Source organism: Melozone crissalis, unplaced genomic scaffold (genome assembly GCF_028551555.1).
Source record: "Melozone crissalis strain CALT ecotype California unplaced genomic scaffold, PUWL_Pcris_2 ptg000008l_1, whole genome shotgun sequence".
Lineage (NCBI taxonomy): Eukaryota > Metazoa > Chordata > Aves > Passeriformes > Passerellidae > Melozone > Melozone crissalis.
In genome coordinates this window covers 11,417,399-11,444,778 of record NW_026535786.1, presented here as the reverse complement: position 1 = coordinate 11,444,778, position 27,380 = coordinate 11,417,399, and the positions used below count along the sequence as shown (strand labels likewise).

Below are 27,380 nucleotides of genomic sequence, written 5' to 3'. Positions count from 1 at the left end.
GGTTACAAAGTCAGGACTGCAACTGTTTATTTTAAGCATTGTTTTCTTTTTTTTTTTCCTCTATAAGGACATACATAACGAAGTTTATAGTTGAAGTTTACATGCATGACCTCACTCACAAATACCAGTATTGCCACCTTCTGCCGGCAACCAGACCCACTTTTAAGACAGCACGGAACATCCGTTCAGCCGCCTGAACAGGGCATGTTTAGTGTCCTTAACAGATTTACATTCTCAAACATTTCATAGTTTATGTAGTAACAACAAGGGCACAGTGGTACTTTCAAGACTGCTCACACTTAACAACAGATGCACCATTGACTAGATTTTTTATAGATGTGCCACAGAAATCACTTTTTGCTTTCAGAAACATGTACAACTATCATGCCTGTAGATTTTTGAAAACTGCTGTTCAACAATTACAAAGTTCTCATTAGGACTTGGCTCTATGCTTTAGCAGCAAAACCAGTTTAAGCCACAGAGGCCTGTATTTCCAGGAATAATTAGCAACAAATCAAGGTATTTACGTGATTAATAAGTACTCTGGCTTGGCATTCCTGTCCCCTTGAACTGTTTTACTAGTTCTATAAATCCCTTCTTCTAACCCCAGCTGACATTCACAGTGTTGTTTCCCACAAGAGGGGGTACTGCTTTGGTATAAATTTTTATACATACAAGAGGCTGTTACTACAGTCAGAGCTCATGAAAATCACCCCCATTACCTGGCAACCCCAAGGCTTTATCAGGCAAATGAAATCAGCATTTCCTTAAGGGAAGTGACCTCCCAAGCATCTCTCTTGCCTCTGTCCTATCCCACCCACCCCATGAGATTCAGAGCACTGCAGCTCCCAGCTCTCTAACCACGCTCCAACCCAGCAGCAGGTGCTGTATTTGGTGTCTGGGGCAGGGCAGCACTCCAAGCAGCCCTTGCTTGGTGACAGTTCCAGGGCCCAAGCTGGGCTGGCACTGCTGCAGGACAGGTAGTGGCACTCCCCCAGGCCCCACGAGTTCAAGTGCTTACACAGTACTTCTCTTTCAGCAAAGGAGACCAGGAATTCACATTCTATTACATGTTAGAACAGGGATACTCTCTGCAATATACACACAAATTCCAGCCCATGGCATGCCATGCAAAGACATCTTTCTCACCATTAAAAAGTCCATTTATGTTAATCTGAGAGAAACAGATTTTCTACCTTTCTTCTGCAGAGCAGGCAAAAAAAAAATGCCCCTTCTGCCCCTGTCTCTAAACAGGACACTGGAGATGCTGAATTTAACACCACGTGATAGGATAAACAACAGCTGAGTTTGAGTACTATGTTCCATGCCTTCAGACAAAAAAAGCCCACCCCAACCAGAAGCCCCCACAAAATTCAAAAGCACACCCACCCCCAAACAAGACACACAAACTGCAGAAAGAAGCAGAATACTGAGTAATAGCTTTCTTGTGAGATCTGGGCAAGCAGACATTAGAATCACTCAGGAGTTTGTAGTTCATTAGAAGTATTTGTAATATGTAAGCCATTATCCCTTACTTTCACTTCAAAGCCAGTCACTTTTAGATGTATTGGTTTGTTGTTTTTTTTTCCCTCTGGTCCAGTTTTACAATGTGGTGGGGTGAAGAGGAAAGTAGCAATATGACCATAGAAAATCTTTATGCACAGGTTACAGACTTGCTTTATGCAGAGTTTCCAGCAACATAATTTTTCCCTTTTGCAAATATATGGGTAAATACTGTATCAAATATCATGGGACTATTTTATGGTAATGCACAAACAACAGAAAAAAATAATCAGGACACTGGCTATGCAGACAAGAAAACACTGACCAAAGGACAGTATATTCTCTCAATTCTGTGCAAATTCCAATAAAAACCCACGAAAAGTTCCGTTTTCTTGAGTTTAATTGGAGCTTTATTACTTAAGCTGTGACTTCACAGTCTTCACCTTCAGCAATTTGCAAAGAGGAGGCATACAAGAAAGGCTACAAAACTTAATGGAAGGGACTCCCTACTGAACAAGGGGAAAGAGGGCAATCCCAAGGCAGAAGAATTGGGAGCGCCAATTTGTTCTTAAGTCTCGCATGAGGACTCCTGAAAAAAGCTGATTACTTGAAGCAAATCAAGGAAATAAATTTAGAAAGCAGAACCTGGGATTAAAGTAAGCTGGAACCAGAAAGAAAAACACCGATGACAAATCGGGAACTACCGACCTGTCAGCCTCAGCTCTGTGCCTGGGAAGATCAGGGAACAGATCCTCCTGGATGCTATGCTAAGGCACATGGAGGACAGGGAGGTGACCAGGGACAGCCAGCACAGCTTCACCAAGGGCAAGGACCATCTGAGCAGCCTAGTGGCCTTCAATGATGTAGTGACTCCATGAGTGGGCAAGGGAAGGGCTACAGGTGCCATTTACCCTTATTTCTGTAATTTTCCTTCTCTCTAAATTGGACAGAGGTGGATGCAGTGGGGGGACTGTTTGATGGGTAAGAAACTGCTTGCACGGTCAAATCTACAGGCTAGTGGTCAAGGGCTCAGCGTCCCAATGGACACCAGTGACAAGTGGTGTCCCTCAGGGGCCCATACTGGGACCAGTGTTACTATCACCTTCGCTAATGACATGGATGAAGGAGTAGAGTGCACCCTCAGCAAATGTGCAGGTGACACCCAGCTGAGCAGTCCCCTTGACACACCTGGAGGACAGGATGCCACCCAGAGCGACCTGGACAAGCCTGAGAAGTGGGCCCATGTGAAACTCATGAGGCTCCAAGGAGGCCAAGTGCAAGGTGTTGCACCTGGGCTGGGGCAACCCCTGGTATCAATAAAGGCTGGGGGATGAACAGATCCAGAGCAGCTCTGCCAAGGAAGATCTGGGGGTGCTGTTGGATGAGAGGCTGGACATGAGCTGGCAATGTGCACTCACAGCCCAGAAGCCAATTGTAACCTGGGCTGCATCCAAAGCAGTGTGGGCAGCAGGGGAGGGAGGGGACTTTCACCCTGTACTCTGGTGAGACCCCAGCTGGAACAATGCATCCACCCCTGGGGTCCCCAGCATAGGAAGGACATGGACCTTTTGGAGCAAGTCCAGAGGAGGCCCACCAAGATGATCAGAGGGAAGAAGCACCTCTCCTTATGAGACAAGGCTGAGAGAACTGGAATTTTTCAGCCTGGAAAAAAGAAGGTTTTGGGGTGACCAAACTGTGGGGTTCCAGTACCTTAAAGGGAGCCTACAAGAAACATGGAGAGAGACTATTTACAAGGGCAAGTAGTGACAGCACAAAGGGGAATGGCTTCAAACTGAAAGAGGGCATGTTAAGATTAGGTATCAGGATGAAATTCTTTACTCTGAGGGTGGTGAGGCACTGGAACAGGCTGCCCAGAGAAGCTGTAGATGCTCCATCCCTGGAAGTATCCAAGACCAGGCTGGATGGAGCTCTGAGCAACCTGGTTAGTGAAGGGTGTCCCTGTCCATGGCAGGGGGAGTTAGTACTAGATCTTTGAGGTCCCTTCCAACTCAAGCCATTCTATGATTCTATGAAAATGCAAATAAACCAAGCAGAGTAAATCCAGACAGAACCCAAACAGTAACAGAGGCTGAATGAATAAATAAAGTCACTAGGATTAAGCCAGATTTATGCTGCCACTCAGCTTCTTGAACAGCCACATAAAGCTGTAACTGACTGTGGCATGGTGGCTTCAGCCTCTGCTCCCTTGAAGCCACTATCCAACCAGGTAGAAAAATAAAGGTCTAATTCACTGGAAATTCTTTCATTTACAAAACTAATGGAATAGGGGTTTTCTTATGCTTCTGCTTCAACTTCTGATTTATCTTCAACTCCATTCTGCGCATCTTTCATTTCTGCATCTTCAGTGTGGCTTGTCTGAAGAGTAGCAGATGACTAAACAGAGAGACAAAGAAAATATATTAATATATTATACAAAATTTACAAAAATTATTATTATACAAAAATATGTAGCAAAAACATTGTTTGATTCTTATTCCTTGGAAAGCTCATCTACCCTGCCAGACTGAATTAAGATATTATTATCTTCAGCCAAAAGAAACCAAAAATGTTCATGCATCTAAGAAACCAGAAGCAGTGCAGAGGAGGCCAAAATATAATACTGGTGTTAGGTGGTTATGATTCTTAATGTGGCCTGCACCCACTTGCCACACAACACTTTCTTAGAAGTCCTTTAAATGAAATTAATTTATGAAGCTTCTGCAGGAACTGCTTTTGCCCTGCTTCAATATTAATGTCATTAATTTTCAGCCATTGCCATGGCCTACCCTGACCCAACTTGTATGAGGCACACTAGCACTCAGCATAAGAATTATCTTTGTTGGACAACTAGTTTTGTGAAGAGACACTTCAAACTCAACAACAGTGATTTGGATGTCCTGTGCAAGAGCTAAACTGGAAGAAGATATGATCTGGCAGTGTGGCTGCTCTAAAGCCCTCTCCTTGTGCATCTTCCTCATAAAAAGGTGTGGAAGGCAGAACCATAAGGTCAGAGCTCCATGGCCAGCTTTTACAATAGGACATAACCAGCACATCCTGACCTTACAATAATTTTCAAGCACAGTAAGGGGAAGTAAAAATGTCTTGGCTTGCTCATCTCAAAACCTAGTGCAATGGAATTGCTATTTCATCTGTCAGCCCAGCATCTTGGGCCATCTGTTTTATGATAATCTTAGATGAGAACCAAACAAAACCAAGCAAACTCTTAAGCATACAATGCTGGGAGAGCAGAATGGGGAGAAGGGGAAATGGGCAGAATCCTTAAAATCTTACATCAATTTGGCTGCAACATAAAACCACATTTAAAAGAACATTCATGCATCAAAGGTCAGTTTTTCATCCTTAGAAGCATTCCACAAAGCACACAAGAGTTAAGTCTTCTCTCCACAGAAAATCTGTCAGCTACCAATCCTAGGCTTAAGATCAGGTGATAAACACCATGACCTTCAAAAATTCACACTTTACATATGTGAACTTTTTTCAAATTAATGAAAGGAACTACTGATGCAAGAGTGGCTGTTGAATTTAACAGACTGTGTCAGGAGCATCAGGACTGCAGTCCAAGCGATCTTCTAAGCAATCAGAAGACATTTAGTAAACAAACTCTCTTCTCCAGAGCTTTGAACTTCTACTACACCACCACTAACAGACACTGCTGGAGCTAGAGTAAAGCAACACTATAAATCCAGTAACAGGAAAACAAGTTTTTCTTGCAAGGAAACTACCTCAAGACTGGCACAGGGAGTAAGCATCCTTTACAGTTTACAGTTCCATCACTCCCATTTTATATAAAACCATATCCATTTAAAGCAAGCCAGATGGCTCAGAGGAAAAAAACCCCAAAAAAACCAGCACATTGCACATTCCCAAGATCATCTAACTGGTTGGGAAGAATTCACCAGGCCAGTGGCATCCAGGCCTGTATTAGCAATACTGTGTCCAGCAGGATCAGGACAGGGATTGTCCTCCTGTACTTGGCACTGGTGGGGCCACACCTCAAATCCTGTGTCCTGCGTTAGATGCCAAACAATAACATTCCATTTACATTTGGTTGGAGTCCAACCTAAGGCATTCTACAACTTCAAACTGATGCTATCCCAAGCAGATAGGGAAATTGGAACTAAGTGCAATGTTTTTCCCATATCCCAGTCTGCAGCGCAAAGACTATGAGTCTGCCTTTTGCCAAGAATGTTACAATATTACTCCAATTATCTGTCTAAGAAGTTGAAGAAAGCTCAAAGCTTTTGAAGTTGTAGTCAGTATAGCTTGCTTCAGCAATCCACTCTTCCTATTTCAACAGATCCTGCTGTATCCCACACCTAGTGGAGGAAGCTAAATTCCCAGCAGCTGTGCTAACCTAAAGGATCCTTCACAACAGAACCTGACAGCTGGCAATTAAATCCTGCAATTTCAGAAGTGAAGATGTCCAACAGTGAAACAATTCTACTTTGGTTGCAGTATCTTTATATTTCTGAGATTTTTTATTAAAAATTAAGATACTGTGTGACTTTACATCACTGTGTCTAGAAGGACAGACAGAATACTTTCTTTTATGCTTCAATACACAAAGACTGTTGACATCAGGCTGCTTTAACCCAAAAGAGAAGAGAGTGAAGCATTTCATGTAGGAAATTGTCAGCTGACAGTCCGAAATGGCTGAACTGTCAGGATACACTCATCTGAGGATATCATGCCTCTGGAAAGACTCAATGACACAGTTAACCAAAGGAAATTAATGTACCAGAATCTGGCAATTTTGTATGTTCTCCATGTATATTCTGGAAAGGTGAAAATAACCTCATAAAATACAAACTTCTCTACTCCCCACTGTTACTGAGGAAATTAGAGTCTGACATAAACCCCAGATTTGTCAGAGAAGTTACAGGTTCATCTTGTCCTTCTAGACCATCAGATTTAAGTAAAAGAACTAGGTTTTCTTAGGATATGTGATTCTCACCAGTAACCTGAAATGTTTCTTGGTAGCTAATACAATCTTGTTAGAACCTGTACTCACATACTGCCATTATTAACTGAACTAGCATTTACTAAAATTCTAGTGAAAGCTTATTAAGAAAACCATCCACATAGCAGAATAATCAATCTTCTGACAATCCATAATCTGTGACATTTGTAATGGAGACCATCAACCACATCCTAATGTCTCCATGAGAAGAGTAAGATGGTGCTCAGCAGCCTGAGTGTGCTCTGTAAGACAGACACAAGTTGTCACTAGATGGGCACCCCAGGCACCAGAACAGCCCATTCTTTGCAACAGATTCTCGAGGAACGGGTGCTTTTTCCACTTATAGAGCATTGTCATGTTTGCACCTCATCAGTTCAACTGCCTTCTGATTAACACTTGTCTGTGGCAAATTCAGTTGAAATAGATAAAAGCTTTCTGTGCAATGGTTGGTACTGCTGGTTTTCCTGTTCAAACAAGATGGCCTAATAATTTTGACTGTTGGCATTCTGAGTTCCATCCCTGCTCCCCAAAGCAGTGTTCTACTTGAGTGTTCTGCTATAATTATCTGTAATAAGAAGCAAGGTGAGTACCTAAACCGCTGTTCCTTGTCTAACACAGGACACCACCTCCTGTCATGTTCACAGTAGTGTTACTTACCTTTATGTCTTTGTCTGCGAGCCTTTGGAACATGTTGGCGTACATCTTCTTCTCCTTCTCATGCTGCTCCCGGATTTTCTGCTGACAAGTCACCAGCTGCACTTTGGCAGCTTTGTTACTTGGATAAAGTTGTATCACCTTCTGGAAATCTGCTCGGGCCAACTCAAAGTCATTGACAGCCAAGTGAGCTTCTCCCCGCCGGAAAAGGCCTTTTTCATTGTTGCTATCCAGTTCTAGTGCCTGCATTCACAAAAACCAAAGTCATGTTCAGTAATTATTATTCTTTTATAAAAATTATATGCAGTCAGAACATCAGTGACTGCTAGGAACTGTACCTTCTGATGTAGGCTTATGAGTCTTGTCAGGGCTTACTGATAAAGTCAGTGGAGTACAGCAGAAGTAAGTACAAAGAGGAATGAATATCGTAGGCTATTTGACAAGAGAACCAGCAAGTCTAAGATTTAGTCAAGGAGCAATCCTGTTATTTGAAAGGCCTTTGCCAACATGACTACCTTCACCACATCTCAAGTGTTCCTTATTTCTAAATACTTGAATATTCTCAATTTAGCAGCAAGTTAGTGAAAGATGTTCAAAGGGCACTAATTATGAAAAAATCTGTTAGATATTTATCGCACTAAATTCCATAAAAAATTCCATACTACCCAAACGATAGCTGGTAAGAAAGACCAAACACTACATTGGCCTGTTGTCCCTAAAATGTTTAAAGCAAGACAAACTGTCAGACTGCTTGTGCAGTTTAAGAATAAATCAACTCCTACTACCTTGTTGCAGTTCTCCAAAGCCTGGGAGTATTCCTTTAGCTTGAGATGGCACATAGCTAAGTTAAGGTGGGCAGCAAGCCTCAGGCTTTTGGCTTTTGATTCCTCCTCCTCAGAGAGTCCCGACTCGTGCTCCAGCCACGACACAATCTTCTTGTACTGTAATGCTGCCCGCTTGTATTTCCCCTCCTGTAAACAAGGCAGCTCAATTATCACAAAGCTCATCATAGAACTTTTATCTCCCTCTTGACCCTTTTGCCTGCCTTGAGCAATACATCTAAAAAACCCCATTTGATCAAAAAGTAACATCTATCATCAAAAATACACTACTTCTGAGAGCCATTCCTGCACAGGATCAGAAAATCTTTAGGAATACTTAACGGGTTCCCCACTAGAGCTAGGGATATATGCCAGCATTGATACTTCACTGAACTCCTACCTTTATATTCAACTTTTGATGCAAAAGTAAGGGAAGATGGGGAATTCTCAACATGCAATACAAAGATAATAGCAAACTCTTCCTTTAGCTACTGAAATTGTTTTCAACAGCTTCTCCACACATCTCTACCCAAATGAATGCTGTTCACTCATAGCACTGTCCCACAGCAGGAACTGAAATACTGCACACCCTACAGCGTTATGTGTAGACAGAGCAAACAGTTCTAACAGACAGCTCCCTGCAGTTAGTTCTCTGGATAATCCAACCGAGTTTCTTTTTTTTAAGACACATTCCCCTCCAGCTCTCCCTGTAAAATCTCACAGAATACAATGAACACCACACAGAAATTACAGAAGCTGTAAACATCATCATCAACTCATGACACGGACCAAGAAATGCTATTATTACTTGGGTACTGTAACTTACCTTGAAGTACTGAGTGCCTCTCTCCTTCACGATAGAGCTCTGTTCCAACTTCTCATCCGTGTTCATTTCCCAGGACTCCTTAGCCTACCCAAACAAGAACAGTTCCAGTCAACTTCAATACAACTTCTAGGGAAATCAAGTAGCTATGTTGTTTCCCACTAAGAGTATGGTTGAGATAAGCCTGGCAAAGCAGAGCTTTGCACTGCTCATGGAAACCAGCCCAGAGCATGAGAGATGGCAACAGACAGGGATACAGAAAGAATAAGGACCATTCCAGCCAAGAGCTCCCAGCATGTCAGCATCATCTCTGGCAACAGTGGCCTCCTTGTTTCACATCACCATTCAAGGATTCCATTGTCATCGTTTAAGCTGCACTCCCACTTCTTCCCCCAGCCCCGGATCTCTTTGGGATTTCATCTCTTGCTCTCACCTTTTCAAAGCTTTTGAGTTTCACTTCATACTGCAGCTCTGCATCTGGAGGGATCTTAAATTTCTCATTCCCAGCACTTCCAAAACCATAGCTGTAAAATGGGGGTAGGGAGGGAGAAGCAAAAATTATGAAGAAGAGTTCAAAACTATCCATTGAGCTATATTTGCTACATAGGAAGAGGGAGACAAAAACCCCATGCAAATTTGGGATGCGTATAAATTATTACAAGACAAAGGCTTGAAGAATTCTAGATACAATTCCAAAATTGGCAAGGACAAGGTAAAAGAAAGTAAGAGAAAGCTAGTATTGACTTCATTAATCTTTTAGCAACTTGTATTATTTTATTAGTTTTTTAGTTAACTTTAAGGAAAAGCAAGTAATCCCTTTATCAAAAACCAGCCAAACCAAAACAACCAACTTTCAAATTGCCACTACCATATTTAATATTTATGGTCTGAAACTGAGTGTTGCATTCAGAGCACCTGTATTTTAGTTCTATTCTTAGAAAAGCAAAGAGAATAAAGACCAAGATTAGGTGAGCAGCTGTACACTTAAGACACTGCTAACCAGCTGGTAAACAGGAAATGCTTACAGAAAGGTACTGCTATGCAATTCTAGAAAGAGCAGCATATTAGCAGGAAAACCCTCTAGATCAGATTGCTTTCCTTTTCTGCTCCCATCAGGCTTAGTTACAGTTTAAAAAAAATTAAATAAAAACTGAAATAAATTAAAGTTTAATGAAAACAATCTGTGCAACTCCACTTGTTTCAGATGTGTTCTCATTGTAAAGAGAAAATTCTGCCTATATCCAAGTCTACACATGGACTGTTTTATAGTAATCAGTCATGAAAAGGGATCACAAAAATCCAAGTTTGAGAGCAATGTTTTTCAAAAATATTTAGAGGTCAACGTTACAGAGACTTTAGTTAATTTTTTCTGGACTGCTACTGCTTCACTATGAAGTGGCAAAGCATGACAGTTCTCATACATCAAATTTTGGGGCTGATCCAGGTTTCTACCACAGCGCTGAAAAAAAGCTTAAAGGCATTATAATAAAATAGTTCCTTCTTGCCAGATGATTAGTATGAGCCCTTCCTGTATCAAACACCAGAAACAGCATACCTGGGCTTGAGATAGAACACAGATTCCTCTGATTTCTCCATTTTTTGAATTGCTTTCTCCAGCCCATGAGGAATATCGAAGTTTTCACCTTCTCCAATCTCAAACCGCAATTCCCGCTTGTCAAAAACACGATCTCCGTGTCGGCCTTCAAACTGGACTGGTAACAAAAACCAGAACAGCAGAGAGAAATCAGAAGGCATCTATGAATGGCAGTGGGCAGTACCCAGGAGTGCACAGGGAGTTCCATACAGGCAGGCAGCACACACACAGGCGCCAAAGCCTCCTCCTGAACAGTCTTTTCTCTTCTAGCAGCTACTTATGGCGTGGCAGCTACTGGCAGCAAACAGAATTTCTGCTGTTCAATTTAACAACCCCTCTTTTTTTGTTGTTCATTTAAGTGTTTGTTTTTTCCACTCTGACATTAACTGCCAGAATGACTTCCCCTTTTGTTCCTTAGCACATGGAAATACTTTATGAGACTCAATCACCTTTTGTCATCAGATAAGCACTTCAACAGATTCAGTATCACCAGAAAACACAGTTGCTGTTGGAAAATGTAAACCTTGCTAGAAACAGGAGAAGGAAAGCTTACTCTAGGTTGTTAAGTTACTTGGTACAGAAAAGAGAAGCCATGTATTCCTGTCCCTCAGGACATGCAGTTGTAGGCTGTGAAAAGGTTCTGTCACCCCTCACTGCAAATCCATTCACTATTTATGTAACAACACACTTACTCTCTACAAGTGCATCCTCATTGGGCCTGGAGTAGCCCTCTCCTTTTTTACGGATTCTTCGGATGATGCCACCATCTTCTTCATCAGTGAGGTCCTCCCCCTTGAACTCAAAAAGTTCTATCTGTTGAAGGAAGAAAAGCCTTGCATTTATTCTTATTACACCAATTTAGTAACTCACAGGATTTATTCTCCAGAGATCTTTGAAACTTCTAACCCTCTGCTGCAACAAATTGTTTTAGATTTTTAAGAACTAGTGCTCAAGTAGGAGACAAGTATCCAGTCTGAATCTTCACATGCCTTCCCAAGTAAATGTAAACCATAGTTTCAAGTGGGAGTACACAACAACACAGAAAAACAGTCTAGTTACAAAAGGTATTTTCCTTGCTGCTATGAAGCGAAGGAAAAAAAAATCATATCCTATTTTTGAGTAAAACAATAGTGAAAACTACTCCCAAGCACAAAAAAGCAAGTCATTATAATCAGCATTGTTTAGACTACCTCATTAAAAAAAAAAAGTTCAGAGCTAATGCTGTGGAGGTTTCTGACACTGGACTTGAGATAACTGGAATGCAAAAGGAATTGAATATCCACCAGTACTTCCACTTTTTATTTTAATTGATACCTAGTAACAAACAATATTCTGGTCTTTCTTTTCAGTCAGTCTTAAAAAAGTAATTCCTCAACATCCTACTGATGACCATACAGGTATGTGTACCTCCCCCTCTTTTTTTTTCCCAGCCTGAACAATACTATTCTATGGAATAATCTAGCAATCTAATAATATCGCTCAGCAAAAGTAATCATGAGAAAGAAAAAACAAAACCACTACCAGATCAAAAAAGAAAAAAACTTCCAAATCAGAGGACATGCATTACTTCTTATCATATAAAATGCTGGTGTGACAACACAGGTACAAAAAATCTCTTATGATTTAAGAGATGTAAGTTCTAGAGGGTCTTTTGTAATGCGACTTGTATGAAAATTTGGTATGGGGATAGGCACTTGCAAAAGAACCCTGCTGATACTGTGTGAAGTAATAAAAAGTACACCTCGGTAAAAATAAAAGAGTGGAAACTTAAAGAGACTTTAGCTGCTTGAGAGTCATACTAGCCAGAAACTACTGCAACCTAGTAGAACTTGGGAAAATTTCCTGGATCTAATTTCCAACCCACACCCCCAGTCAGGACACACCCAGCACCACTTACTTGTTGCAGCCAGTGAGCCTCAGGCTATTTTGTTAGGAAAGTACAAAACCATCATAGGCAGCTTTGGTCCTTTCCTTCCTCCCCTATTCCCTTCAACCTAACTGCCCAGGCAGGCATGAGGGGATATCAAGACTCATGAGTGAAACAATACTTTTACCTAAAAGCATACCCAGAAAATGGAGGGGCCAGACTGGCAGCACCAAGAAAAGCCCAGTGGGAAGTGAATAACCTGGGCGACTGTGGGGGACAGACTCAGGAGCAGCCTGATGGACCAAAGCCCATCTTGCAGATAAATAAAACACTTTTATTTATCCCAATGTCAGGTATTATCTCTTGTTGAAGAACAATAAAAGTTTCTCTGCTTTCTGCTGTCCACATGCATCCTGTGTAGCAGTGCTAAGCCCTTAAGAATGCCCCAGTGTGCTGCCTAGGTAGAAGGCCTTGAGCTTTTAGCTTGCATTTCAATCATCAGCTCAGCCCTGATTACAGCTGGTATCACTTGCATAGAAGCACACAGCACTCCACCATGGGTAGTTTGATCCAATACAACTGAGCCATGAATAACATCAGATTTCTAGGTAAGAAAATGCTCTTTACGAACAGCTCTACATGACACTACTTTTTAGAAATAGTGGTCTCAATTTTGATGCACTCAAAGTGAGTAAATGTCATCCCTTAGTGGACACTACCTGCTAGCAATATTTTTTTAATCCTTCACACAGAATATATCTTTAATCCTATTACTCACAGGTCCATGAAAAAAAAAAATGCAAATACACTACCCAAATGCAAAGTAAACTCAATATCCAATTATATGAAGGCCCGTGGCACCTGGCCTGTATCAGCAATGGTGTGGCCAGCAGGACCAGGGCAGTGATTGTCACCCTGTACTAGGCACTGGTGAGGCCACACCTCAAATCCTGTGTTCAGTTTTGGGCCTTTTAGTTCAGGAAGAACATTGAGGTGCTGGAGTGTGTCCAGAGAAGGGCAACAGAGTTGGTGAAGGGTCTGTAGCCCAAGTCCCACAAGGAGCTGCTTGAGAGAGCTGGGGGTGTTCAGCCTGGAGAGAAAGAGGGGTCTTGGGGGGAACCTTCTCACTTTCTACAACTCCCTGAATGGAGGCTGTTGCCAGATGGGGTCAGTCCCTTCTTCCAAGTAACAAGTCACAGAACAAGAAGAAATGGCCTCAAGGTGCACCAGGGGAGGTTTAGAATGGATATTAGCATTAGAACAGGCTGCCCAGGGAAGTGGGTGAGTCACTCTCCCCGGAGGTATTTAGGTGTAGATGCAGCACTGGGTCGGGTTAATGGTTTAGTGATGGACTTGGCAGTGTCAGATCTATGATTGGACTCAATGGTCTTGAAGGTTTTTTCCAACCTAAATGACTCTATGTATAATTTACCCTTCTTAACAGATGCTCATTGCTTCCTATAAAATCTAAACAGACTTTCAGTCTTTGAGTGAGCTATTTTCACCTTTCTCAGATATTAGATAAAACATTCAATCTCAGAGCAATCATCAATTTTAAAGCTTTTCTTATGCCCCCAATTGTAGGATTCCATTCCATTGATTAAGTGCTTTAGAGCAAAGTAATTTTAAAAATTACACTTAAGAGTCTGCCTTCTCTCAGGCAGAATTTATTTTGAAACAATTGTTGGCAAATTGAACTGTTTCAACAGTAAGAAAAATCCATCCTCTTCAAACCCTGTTGAGACCGTCAAGGTATGCTCCAGAAACAGCTTTCATGTCATCCTACATGGAAAAATCAAATACAAGTCTCAGCATTCTGAGCAACCATTCTCACTTCTGAAATAACACACAAGAGACAGCTGCTGTTTCCACCCCCCTTTGGGGAAGGAGGGGGAAGATGCGGGGGAAAATTGCTTTTAAGGTCAGTAGGAAATAAAACCTCTCCTCTCCTGGTGAGGCTGAGAGACACCAAGGATAAGTGGCTCCATGCTCACCAAGAGATGCAGCTCTGCTGCAGGAGAGCAGATGGCCATGTGAGTTGTCAAACTGGGTTACCCAGCTGCCAAACTCAAGACTGCCAAGTCTGTCACAGGCACTGAGTGAGTGCACAGGACTTCATCTATGGGGGCAAGACTGATCAGTGTAGCCTGGATGCACAGAGAGACTTTGGCAATGAACCAGCAACCTAAATACAAACTGGTTTTATGGTCCTTTAAGGCAGACTGAAATGCTCAGTTCTACAGAAAGAGTTCATAATTGCAGGGCTGTTCAAATATTGTATTCCAGCAGTTTACATGGGGCAATTACCTCTTTTCTCCCTGAAATAGCTCATAAGAGGTAATGTTAATGTAAAGAAAACACAAGTTAGTATAAAAATATATTATTGAGGGCATTAATTGCTCTTCCTGCAGTTGAAAACATTTAATATATCATTACTCTGAGTGTTATGAAGTGATTAAAGATTTTAACCATTCAGTCTATCACTGAAATAGTCTGCCCTCCCAGCCTGCACTTTACTGCTGCAAATCACCCAGTAACTGCAAAATCACAACTCACCACTGAAGATCATTCAAGTGTTTTAAAAAGAGAAGGGAAACCAAGCCATTACAGAGCAGTGGCAGCCAGACTAAAATTTTGTCCATGCTACCCAAAATGGACCATGTTATTTTCCTTGGAAAATATAACAATCCTGTTTTGAAAAGGTATTGCCTCACACATATTTTCAAGCATACAGCTCTAGTGACCATCTCTCACTTACCTCAAAAATCAGTGTAGCATTGGGAGGTATCTTTGGAGGGCTCCCAGCTGAGCCATAGGCATATTCTGGTTTACACGTAATCCGACAGATTTCACCAATCTTCATAGTGGCCACAGCAATGTCCCATGCTTTGATCACCTCACCTGTACAAGTCAAATGCCAATCACATATGAAAGGCATGATCAGGTGAAACTGAGCATTATCAGTTTTAGTATACAAACGCTGAGACAGCAGAAATACTGAAGAACTTGTGCTCACACTGATTTATGTACATCAGTTTTAAGCCTAACCAAATTCTAAAGTTTCCCAGGGACCCAAATTTGGCCTAAACATTTTTTCATTCCAGGTGTAACAACTCTTTTCACAGAATAACAGAACAGAGACACCAGCTGAAGTGCTTGGCACAGTCCCAAGTGTGAGGAAGTAACAATAAACTCTTCCGAGAGGAAGGCCTTAGGGTGAGAGATTGCCTGCTCCTGTTTTGAAAACAATCCAAACCAACAGCCTTTTCTGTTCATACTTTTATCAGCTGGCAAAGAACAGCACCAGTGGTAACTAAAAGTTACACACATTTGTAACAGAAAGGGGGAAGAAAGTAGTAGCATTCCTTTGAAAGGGAAGAAAAGTTGTAACAAACTCCCCTCTCTTACTCAAGCTGTCCTAATTGCTGCTCCTCTTGACTCATCAAGCAGACTTTCTATTAGTCTTGTGTTAATAGGCACACTTAATATCATCTCAAATTGAAGTACAATTAATTTACCTCTTTTTAAAAAGGAGGTATTATCTATTTTTTAAAAAGAAGAAGGTAAGAAACTTCCAGGGAAGAATACAAGATTGAGAAATAAGATTTGCAGAAATAACGATGCTCAGATTTTCAAAAAAATGAAATATTTTGATAATGAAGAGATGCTCTGCTCAAAGACTCATATTTGGGTTAACTTGAGAATTTTGTGGAAAAGAGAGTGTGTTTCATCATAAGACAGCTGCCTCTGTGTATCCTGTCCCAGTACCTGGTCACAATTAAACACTCCTGAACTGAGGTCTGCCCCCCAAAAAAACCCAACCAAAAAAATGCATATTCTGGCTATTTAACTGCCCCTTATATCTACATTCAGGACAGATTTGTTCTCCTGGAGTACTTTGTCTGAGGCCTGTGAATTCTTCAGCAGGCCTTTTAAGGGGCTACACAGTTCTCTCATTCACAAAAATCTCACATTCTGATGGGGCCATTCTAAGAGAATACAAGTTTAAGAGAAAACAAGTTTAAGTGGCAGTTTTGAAAAGCAAAGGAGCCACACAAGGAAACCCCAAAACTGATCAGTACCAAACACAAAATATTACCTTTCCCCAAGTCAAATGAGAATTTGTCTTTTCTGTCCAGACTGGAGTCAAATTTTGTGCCATCGAGAAGCCACCCCGTGTAATGGACGGTCACCTTATCACCTATCATCGGAGACTCTGTCCCACTGCCTTCTCTCTTGACAACCTGAGGAAAACAGCAACCAGCATAAACATCACAGAAATCAAGCCTGCTTGCCCACTGGACATGAATCACAAATACCTAGATATGTGTGTTACCATCCTTGGCAGACAAACGATTTGCAGGTTTCTTTCAGTCACCTGGAAATGGACTGGCTGTTCTTTCTGCAGATTAGCAGCGCTGCAAATGCAGAACCTCAAGATGGCTGTGCTGTGATACAAGAATTTAACAGGCAACAGTTGTGAGCAGCTTACAGATCTCTGCATTAGGCAGGGTTTTTTCTTCTTTACTCAAGCATTTGCCTCATCACCTCTGTATCATTACACCCCAGTTCAGTGTTCTAGGCAAAGCACTTAAACAAGAGAACAAGGCCCTGCAAAGTCTTTTCCAACATGTAATCTGAAATTATTCAAGTTCAACCAGGCAGTTTAACAAAGGTTAGCAGTGTCTCTTAGTTCTATCAGCCTACAGAGTAACACTTAAAAATTATTTATTGCAAGAATTTTGTCTCCCCACAACTCTGACACGGATCGTCAGCACCCTCGTCTCACATACAGCTACAAGGGTTTGCTTTTCTTTTTAGGGAGAAGAAAATCCCCAGCCTGCCCAGCAAGACAAGTATTAAAGGAATCTATACTATCCAGAAAGTGGGGACAATCTCTCTGGTGTTCATTAGAAGCATATAAAAAAATCAGAGAATAATAGTGACATATCTCATATGCAAGGATATGAGGACTTGCCTATAACAGGATTCCCGAAGTTCAGATTTGAATTTTGAATTTTTCCCAATATAGATTGAAGCCAGCTAGCCCGAAGCCTAAGTTCTGCATTATCTTAGCCAGGCAAAAGGGGACCAATGGAGGACTGTATTTGCTTGTATCATGGAGACCTGGAAAACATTCTGTTATAGAAGATAAATATCTATCCAAGGGTGGTTACAGGGCATCCCTCCTTTAAATGTCATGCTTCTATATCAATCATGTTTTTCACTGAATGAGGCAGACCTTTGGGAGTCTCCTCACAAATTTCAGCTTCCTGCAACCCACCACTGTCAATCTCCCACCTGGCCTCCCACCATCCCTGCGACTGACTATCCAGCTGAAATGCCAGGGCCCTCCATCCAAAACCAAAGCTTCACCACCGACAGCTTCTGTCAGACTAACAAGCTGAGAGCACCTCACTGAAAGCCTAAAACAAAAAATACCCCCACAAACAAACAAAACCTAGAAAAAATCCTGGCTGCCTGTTTTTTTTTTTTTAAGGAAAAGATGCTCTACCTGAAAAGGGATGCCTGACCTCATACAGCACACCATCCCTTTAACCCTGCACCAGCACCACGGCCTTTATTAGCATTACAAAACCAATCTGTGATGTCTCCCCAAGGAAGGCAAAAGTTCAAGCAACCACTCTCACAGAGATAAGGAAACAGAGAAGTATGAGAAAAGCACATGAATCAGGTAAGCAACCTGACCTACATCATGCTTAGCAGATGCAATTTGCAAATCTGCATAAAGTAGATGCAAACTAGCACTTGAAAGCAGCCAGTCTGATGTAATTTTGAAAAACTGTGTTTTAATGGAAATTTACTAAACTTCACCAAATGCTATATTCTTGTAGTGCCATATAAAGGTACTCTACAGTAACAAATATCTCATTTTCATTATTGATACAATTTATTCTTTTGCATTTGTTCCATTTTGAAGAGACTGAAGTTTTACTTGTGAATATGGAAATACTATTTTCTGTAAGTTTGTATTTCCTTTTCAGATGAAGAAACGGGATTTTTCAGCTCATATGGCATTTCAAATGGTTTATTTCCAAACTTAATTACTTATTCTAGGAATTGTGCAAGTATATTCAGCAATATCAGGTAAAAACTGTGGATTCTATTCTGATATACAGCTAATGAGCAAATAAACACACTCCTGCAATTGCTGCAATAATACCAGTACAAAATTGTTGTAGGTTAGTTCAGAGCTAGACGCCTGATTTCAGCACATGCATTCTGCACTCCAGCAATTATGTAATAATAAAATCTATGAAGGCTGGACTTTGTGACCTTTACAGTATTTTACTTACCATGTCACAATCTCAATTTTTGTGATTTTCACAACCTCACTTCGTTTGCTAGTGTTTTCTACTCCCCTCCTCAAAACAAACAAACAAACAAAAAACGACAGAAAAACCCACCCAAAAAACACCTGCTGCTTCTCCATCATCAAAAAGCAGGTACTGCATGAATCGGGCAGATCCCACTGCCCTTCTGCCATGCTCAAGGCATCTGGGCTGCGGGAGACCCGGGCAGCCATGCAGATGAGAACTCTGACCTGATACTGTACTATGTGCAAAACCCAAAAATTCTCACCTAAACATGCTAGCAGGAAACATGGAAAAGCAGAAATATAGCAGCCAACATCTTCAATCTGTTCCCTTAATACTCTCCTGAACGGGAGACAGTGCCTCCGTAATGAACCCAGAATTCAGAAGGCTCTAAAGGTTAAACCCAGAATTTTGCCTTTGCTGTGGCGCCCCTTTCTCCTCCTGAACAGCGTAACTTCGAAATTTTACTGCGGCTGAATAACGCTTCTAAATAATCGCTGAAGTTTTTAGCAGAGCCTAAGGAAGTTTCTAGAGATATGGAAATAGGCAACGTCTGACAGAGGAAGTTCGCACAACTCCCCCTCACGGTATAAATCCCGCTGCCCTTATCGCCTGCCTTCCCAGTACAAAGGAGAGCAGCCGCTCCGCCTCGGCCGCGCCGGGGACCTGCTGGGGACCTGCCCGGCCACCCGGGGCCCTGCCCGGCCGCCGGCCCAGCAGCACCGAGGGGCGGCCAGGCCGCTCCGAGCACCGGACCGCGCACCGCGGGCCTGGGGGCGGCCCGGAGCCCGCGGCCTGAGGGGAGCCGGGCCGGGCATGGCGGGGACGGGCACCGAGCGCACGTGCCCTGCCGGGGCTCCATCTTTAATTCCCGGCCCCGGACACGTGCTGGGGGGGCGGGGATGGACCCAGACCCCCACAAGCCACGCTGTGAGCCGGACAGAGAGCCCGGCCCGCCGCCCCTCCCGCATCTCCCCCTAAACGGCGGAGGAAAGCCCAAAGGCAAGGGAAGCGCCTTTTCGCTGCACAGCCCCCCCGTGACCCCGAGCTCTCCCGGCGGGCAGCCCGGGCTCCGACTGGCCCCGGGAGGAGCGGGGAGCCGCCAGGAGGAGCGGGGAACCCCGCAGCCAGCCGGGCGGCGCTTGCGCAGCCGGGGCGCGCTCCCGCCCTCCGCCGCTGTTGTTTAATCGCCCGCGCTGCGCCAGCCCTGCCTGGATACCCGGGGACCGCCTCGGCCCCTTCCCCGCGGGGCACACAATGGGCCCGCTAGGGCCAGGGCGCCCGGGAAGCACCCGCTCGCAGGCTAAGAGGAATGCCCCCGCTCCCCGCCAGCACAGGGTCCCCTCCGAGCTCGTGCGGAGGGTGGGGATGGGGAACAGCCGCCCCGTACCTTGAGGACGCCCTCATCCTGCTTGGGAGTGATGTCCACCCCTTCCAGGGGAGCCCCGTCCGCTTTCATCTCCTCCGCCGTCATGCTGCCTGCCGCTGCCACCTCTGCGCAGGGAAGGGCCGCCTGGCGGGCTCGGTGCTGCGCTGAGCGCCGGGATGAGGCTGCGATAGCGCCTGGCTGCGCCTCCGGCTCCGGGCAGCGCGGGTGGGGGCGGGCGCCGCACGCCTCCTTCCCTGCTGCTCTCGCCGCAGCGCCGGCCCCTGCTCGGCGAGGAGGAGGAAGGGGAGGGGAGAGGGAGGGACCGAGAAGTTTCTAGAGCTGCTGCCGCAAAGCGCCCGGCCGTGCCAGGGGCCGGGGTAAAAGTCTGCGTCGCCCCCGGGGGCGGAGAGGACGGCGGGGGTAAGGCAGCCGCCTGGCCGCGTTATACTCCGGGGTGGCGGGGGCGAAGGAGAAGAAGAGGAGGAGGAGGACGAAGAAGAGCAGCTTATTGATGAGAGGAGGGAGGGCGCGCTTTTACAGCGCCGGGCTTGCAGGGCAGGTGCGCCCGCCTCTCGCTGGTGATGCAGGGGAGCCCGCCCGGCAGCGAGGAGGAGTTGCTGCATCCTGCCCTGGGGAAGCTTTACTGTAAGCTGCACTTACAATAAAAGTAACCCGTCTGACCCCTCAGTTTTGGCAACCCTGTGTAGATGCATGGCTTATATTCTTTTTGCCCACCACGCAGTACTAGGTGGTCCCGGGAAAGGTAGTACCTTTGGGCACAGAAGCACCCAGCCGACAGCGAGCGTGCATCCCGGGGAGCTCGGGCATCCCTTGATTGGGGTCCCATTAGGAGCCGTGTGTTTGAAAGCCATTTGTTACCCAGGACCAGGAAAGGTAAGGACATGCTTAGGACACAGAGTGTAAGCTCTGTGGCTTGCCTGTCTGTATCTATCCAGATAAAATAGCACCGATTTGCGCGTCAGCCTGCTGTTGGAGTATTTAGGGATGCATAAATAGAAATAGGTGCTCCCTCTTAATATGAAGAACATTAGTACGAATATGCAGGAATTAGCAGACCAGTCTAATTCTGGGTTACTCAGCATCTGTACATCTCTCCCGGATGGTATGGTACATTCGGCCAAATCATTTGCAAAATCCAATTTTCAAAATCGGACTAGAATCGTATCCATCACCTTCGCCATAAATAAGGAAAGCAAAAGTGTTAAATTGGCTCAGCCTTCCACTGCAAGCCTTGAACATCCGCCCCCCGGCCGCACAGCTGCAGCATTGCCCACTCCCCGCATAGGGCGGCACCTTTCCCGGCTGTTCTTGAACTTTCCTTCCCGCCCGCTCCCTCGGCTTTCCCGGTGGGTGCTGGGCGCGGGGTCGGGGCGGCTCAGCTCAGCTCAGCGCAGCTCCGCCCGCCGCTCCCGGGCAGCGGGAGACGCGCGGAGCCGCCGCCTCTGCTGCGCCCGCCGCGCTTGGTGCTCGCTGTGCAGCGTGATGCTTGAGCCTCCTTGAGCTTTTGTTAAAGCGGTGACTGAAGGGGAAAGGAGGCTCGCAGGCGGGCGCGCAGTGTCCCCGAGCTGCCTTTCCAAGCCGCAGTGCCGTCCCCGGGCGCTTCCAGTACAAGTCCCTGGAGTCGGAGCTTGCTCTGTGAGGAGGGTACACCCTGCGTCTGACCTGTGCGGGGCTGCTCTGTGCCTGGTACACGGCAACTCCAGCAGCCTGAGGTGGGCTCTGCCGGTTCCAAAGAAAAGGAGTAGCAAAAGAGACTAAAAGAACCTGTGGTTACTCTGGCGGCTGGGTGTAAACTGCAAAATCTACAGGTTTCCCCTGAGAAAGAGCATGCTTTTCAACCCCGGGCAAACGTACACTTTAGTTGACTTTCAATCTGAGTAAGAAGGGAGAAGGCAGAGGAGGAGAGGATTGTGGTTTCTGCGTGAATTTGGTCTGGAAATTTCTAGCTGTTCGCAATTTGCAATTTAACATGGATGAGTTATTTGATTGCAGATTAGATCTGTAGGAGGTACAAAGCTGGTTCTGTGCATAGACTCTGGACCTTGATACACTGAGGAACACGGAGAGAAGCATCTAAGTTGGTTCTAGTCCAGCAGGTCTAGCAGGTCTTGTTGCAGGAGGCACAGCAAAAACACAGGAGATAATTCTTCCTCTAATGAGTCTGTAGGGTGCTAAATTTACAATCTCCAGTCAGCATTAGCACACAAGTTCTCCTACGCTCTCAATCCATCTGACATCTTTTTTTCATCTACTTCTAATAATAAACCAGCTATGTGTTGGTTTAAAATAAATCTTTGCAGGTCATTCTGTCTTACGCTTGGCAATGAAGTTTCTGCTTGGTACTGGTACTCTTTCAGCTGCATGTTTTCTACTTCATAATCCAGCATTTGGAAATTGCAGTATGTGTAATTGGTGCCAAATTATCTACAACTGCCAAACATGCTAGAACCAAGTTTGATAAAGTGATAAGTAGTAGAAAGGAAAGGAGATCTTTTAGTGGAGATCATTTACAGATGTTACACAGCTCATATTTCCAGCCATCCCCTAGTTTTCAACATAGCAGTGCAAGCCCTTACATAAGTAATTTAAACCAAGTACTGCAAGTTATGTTCCTTAGTAACTTTCCAAAGACTGTTTTAGATACTGTTTGAGGGTCTCCCTGACAGGCTGTGTGTGGAGGGCTTTATGGAAAAGGGGACAAAGACAGCAGCAAAAGAACAGTGGGATGATGTCAATGCCATAATGCTTCCAGTAGGGTGTGCATGGAGGGAAGGCACGTCAGAACAGTCTCTTGTCAAGCTTCTTCTAATTGCTTGCTTATAGTACCACAGCATTGTAAAGGCACCTCATGTCAGGCCTGTACTCAGAAGATACATTGCAGACACAAGGGAAAGATTTCAGAACTCGATAGGTACGCTTAGATGAAGGGAAAATGAAAATTTTGGCTATAGCTTTCAGGCAGAGCGGAAGACAAGTGAGATGATTGCCTAAGGCATCCGAGAACATTCCAAGCAGTAAAATGTCCTGAAAAAACAACGAATTCCAACAAGAGTCTGGAACAACCTCCCAGGACATGAAGCCAACCTAAAGCTGGTCAGCAATATGCTAGATTTAGGAATAGGTTTATGTAAAGACTTGCTGAAGGTAACAAGGCTTGGACTTAAAACATAGAAGATGCCATAGGGCACCACAGCTCAGACATAGCTTTATCAGCAGGTCCTGCACAGGCAAGGGTGGGACTCAAGGTGGCCTAAAGCCCATCGGGAAGGGAGGACCTGTCACAGGGTTGGCTTCCCAGGCGTGCCATGGCTGGAATCACTGCGCTGTGTGGGTTGACCAAAGCCCCACTGGGACACGCTGTGGCCTGTAAGTTCACTTGCCCAACTGTGTTGATGATGCTGGCATGGCAGACTCCCGGAACCGGGAAAAGAAGTGAGGAATGCGTGTCTGTTCAAGCTCCAAGATGACATTTTGAGATAACGGCAAACACAGTAACCAAAAAAGGAATGACCCAATTATTTTGTGATTGGAACAGGAACTGAAACCACACTCATCAAGAGTGCTGGGTTCATGCTTGATTGGCTTGAAAGGGCTGAGCACAGGGTGTAAGAAGGGAATAAAGGCAGAAGCCACACACTCTGTGTTGACTGGCACTGGCCACCAGCTGGCAGGTGGACAGACAGCCAGACATCAGCAGGGACACCCTGATGCCACCTGCCAGGGAACACAAAATCCAGCCCAGCATGGCTTGAGTGTGGTGAAGAACTTCCTGGAGAAGCTAGTACAAATAAGATAGCTCATACACCATGGGCAACAGCAGTAATTTGTACACCTATGTTATTTGAAGTAAGGCTTTAAAACATTGATTGATTTTTACAAAGGATTAAGTAAACTTGTTCATTTTTTTTTACTTGGCATACATTTCTTCAGAGGGATTGTTTGGTTGCTGTCGAAATCCAAGGAAACCCCAGATGCTCATCTGTTGGTGTGTCACACTTATACTGAGCTGGAAAAGAATGTGACTTAATAGATCAGGGACAGCTTTAATTATTTCTGCTTGCTGCATTATAAAAAATAGTGGTGATAAGGAGGAAGCAATGCTCAGTTTATGGAATTGCACATTTTTTTGTTGCAATAAGCAGTGCTGCCATTGAAGTCCACAATAGAGCACAAATCTTCATCAGTCTGACCCTACACTTGAATTTTGTGTGACATGTCAGTGATAGATTATTAAGCTGCCCATCACCTGAGTTATGCCCTGCCTGTTCCTCAGTCTCAGCTTCACTGAGCTGTCCCAGCATCCCTGCTTTCCCTTGCTCTCCAACAGGATAAAGCACATAAGTTCCGTGCCATCCTTTTGGTTTGGGAGGGCTGAAGTTGTTGTTTTTCCATATTCATGACCACGTCACTGCAGACTGCAGTGGATTGACACGGCCTGCACACAAAGACCATCAGACCTCTCTCTTTTCTGCTCCTTCTCAACTGAAAGGGGTGGTGTTCACTCATCCCCTGCTTTACAACCGAGCTACAATTACAGGGGAGGGATCTGAGCTGTAACACAGCAGGCATGCAAATGAGACTCAACCCTTCCAGCGCCAGGCTGGAAAGGGCTCTGTGTCTGCATTTCCCCGGAATTTCTGCACTGCTCAGCTCCCTGTTCACAAACAGATGTCAATGCTTTTCTAAAATTACAGACTGTAGGACTTACAACTAGGCAAGGTCTCATTTTTAAAAAATTGTTCTCTAGTAAGGTTATTTCTTCTGTGCTTCTATACCTTGATTTCTATTATTTGGTGATTTCATGTATGTGATATATGCTGTCCTTTTTAGATCCCAGGTAAATATTTTCAAAAATACTAAACAGCACTTGTTTCTATAGGCATTTCTTCTGATTCAGTGTATTCCTGTCTTCACCAATTATAGCTCATTAGCTAACTTCCAACTCACAGAAATTTAGTCGAATGAATTATAGTTAAGATGTTATATACCTTTCCAAATGCACTGATCATGTTTAATCAGTTGGTTTCCTTTTGTTCTTTCCTTGCCTTGAAAGTACTTAAGATTACTGGACAAATGTATGTTTAGACATTCAGATTTTCTATTTCTTTGCATCTCATTAGCCAGTGAGTGTACCCTAACACTGGTGTGCATAGTAACACCACCAGAAAGGATGGGCAATTCATGTTGTTTTTTTCCTCAAACCAGTGCAACATTTTACTAGGCTTGGAAATTGTAATGTTTTATAATCTATTGCTCTGAAGTGCCACATGAAAATAATACCAATAACACATGGTAATTGCCTAATTGATTCTGCAGCACTTTTACTAAAAAAATATATTTTTTTAGACTTCATCAATTTTCAGTATGTTTCCTAATAATTCTTAGGCCTGTCATTGTTAAAAATAAATACCTGCAGTAGCTTCCTTTGGTGATTGCTATCTTGATCTAATTTTAGAGTTCTCCTTAATTTGCAACCTAATGTACTTTTTCTTCGTCTCTCCTTCCTTTAGACATATTTAATTTTGTTTTTTCTACTTTTATTATGTAACTCTAGAAAGGTTTTCTTAATGTATTTTTTCTTAATTTTGTGTTTCCCATGCAAGTTTTCTTGCTTGGCTTCCTCCCACTTCCCCATCCCTTTTCTCTGGCTGTGTCAGAAGAAGGTCAGATTGGATGTTTGGACTGTTACAGTGTTTCATTACTGTTACCATAAAAAATTTCTTCCTTATAGCCAAATCTGGGAAATCCAAATCTTCCCTCTTTCAGTTTAAAACCTTGTTGCTGATGAACAGATAATGAAAATAAGTATTTTTGTGTCTTCAGCAAATGCTGAACATCATAATTCCTCTCCTTGATCAATTTGTTGATAAAGATGAGAAGAAGCAAGAGTCCACCAATTCCTTACTGCTTACAGACTTTGCAGTATTGCTGATTCTTAGTTACTGTGCAGACAGCTAGATTGCAAATCTGAAAGAGAGGAAAGACTGGAAAACCCATGGGCTCACCCTAATGAGGAAGAACAGCCAAATCCCTAGAAATGGAGTGTCCCACTCGCTTAGGCTTACCTGTGTTGATAACAGGAGAGACATGTCAGTGCCTGTCTTGCCTCTTTTGTCCTGTACTTCACAGATACTGCGCAATCCCATAATTTTTACTCATGGAGGTCCTCCCATGTTTTGTAGGGACCTTGAAGACTTGCCCAAAAGTGACTGACCACTTAACACACAAAATTTATTCCCATATTCACCCTCAGAACTTGCTCAGGTCCTCTGTCTCACAGGTACTCTTCCTGAGTGGATCAAGGGGTATTCCTTCCTTTGAATCATATCTCTTTTGCCTGTATGTGATGGCTTTTGGACAGCAGATGATGGAATCTTAAGTTTGCATTTAATGAAACCCCATTACCTTCCCACCACATTTTTTGTCCCTTTTCCAGAGACAGAAGAAAGACTGGGAATGATTTAGTCCTCTGGCAGGGTTTATAAATGTTTGCTCCAATACCTACTCTCACAGTATTCTCAGCTTTGTAGGGAGTAGGAACTCTCTGGAGGTGAGAGGTGGAAAGTGCATTAGGGAAGACAAGGAATTCAGAATCTTTGTCTTGGGACATTGTCATGGAGAATTTTTGCTTCCCCATTAAGAGAGGATGCAGCTAGGAGCCAAGATCTTCCTTCGATATGGGCTCAGGTCTAGTGGTTTTTTCCTCCTAATTGATGTGAGACAGCCAGCTCAGTCTTCTGCACCTTCCTTCAATACTTGTTAGACATGTATGTTCTCTGTTCCTGCTGAGTTTTCTCCCTTCTGTGTCTAGATAGAGGAGATCATCTGTAGTTGTGTCTGCTCGGGGTCTAATATGTGCGCTTCTTCCCTCCACTCTGAAATGCTTCACACAATTTAAATGGAAAAATTGTGATTACATAGGAATTGGGAATTCTGTTATATGGTCTCAATTGCTTTCAGTCAAGAGAATTAACATCCTTTCCAAAACAGCCACTCCTTGTTCTGGATAAATGCCAGGGAGCAGGAGTGTTCCTAGGCTGAGAGCGTAGGATGTTAGCTTTCAGATCCTGTGATAAGAAAGGTGGGGACTAAGAAGTTTGCTGATCTTATATCAAACCTAGTCCGGTGATTTGTCCCCATGTAGAATAACTGAGGGACAATCCCAAGCACAAATACAGCCTGGATGGAGAATTAATTGAGAGCAGCCCTGCCAAGGAGGACTTGAGAGTGTTGGTTTGACCAGGAGTCCATGACCTAGCAATGTACATTCACGGCCTAGAAAACCAACTGTGCCTTGGGCTGCATCCAGAGCAGCATGAACAGCAGGGCAAGGGAGGGGATTCTGCTCCTCTGCTCTTGCGAGATCCTACCTGGGGTGATGCATCCAGCTCTGGGGTTCCTAGTAGAAG

The 27,380-nt window shown here is 43.9% G+C and overlaps 2 protein-coding genes across 4 annotated transcripts in view; one reads left to right on the top strand and one right to left on the bottom strand.

The window, feature by feature from the left end:
- Positions 1-11: 11 nt before the first annotated feature.
- Positions 12-20,236, bottom strand: FKBP4 (FKBP prolyl isomerase 4). The gene is made up of 10 exons (XM_054269648.1): positions 19,972-20,236; positions 16,343-16,487; positions 15,002-15,144; positions 11,069-11,189; positions 10,338-10,494; positions 9,216-9,306; positions 8,786-8,869; positions 7,924-8,109; positions 7,142-7,381; positions 12-3,897 (listed from the first exon to the last, which is right to left on the bottom strand). Exons 1-10 carry the CDS (start codon positions 20,053-20,055, stop codon positions 3,799-3,801), a joined length of 1,350 nt encoding a protein of 449 aa, XP_054125623.1. The 5' UTR covers positions 20,056-20,236; the 3' UTR covers positions 12-3,798.
- The window catches only part of LOC128932910 (TRPM8 channel-associated factor 2-like), a 24,305-nt gene continuing 17,085 nt past the window's right edge, over positions 20,161-27,380 (top strand). The window contains exons 1-2 of one of the 3 annotated variants that reach the window (XM_054269645.1): positions 20,286-20,595; positions 20,693-20,844. The gene's annotated coding sequence lies outside the window, so the exon portion shown is untranslated. Of the gene's footprint in view, positions 20,596-20,692; positions 20,845-27,380 lie in introns of all 3 variants that reach the window. The other 2 variants (XM_054269646.1, XM_054269647.1) reach the window with 2 other exon arrangements.

Bases quoted from the DNA above. Each gene is read 5' to 3' on its own strand.
- FKBP4 (XM_054269648.1), bottom strand. From the start codon at position 20,055: ATGACGGCGGAGGAGATGAAAGCGGACGGGGCTCCCCTGGAAGGGGTG. The intron at 8,110-8,785 runs GTAAGTTACAGT...CCTTGTTTACAG, and splicing joins GAGGCACTCAGTACTTCAAG to GAGGGGAAATACAAGCGGGC. The intron at 7,382-7,923 runs GTAGTAGGAGTT...TTGTGAATGCAG, and splicing joins CTTTGGAGAACTGCAACAAG to GCACTAGAACTGGATAGCAA.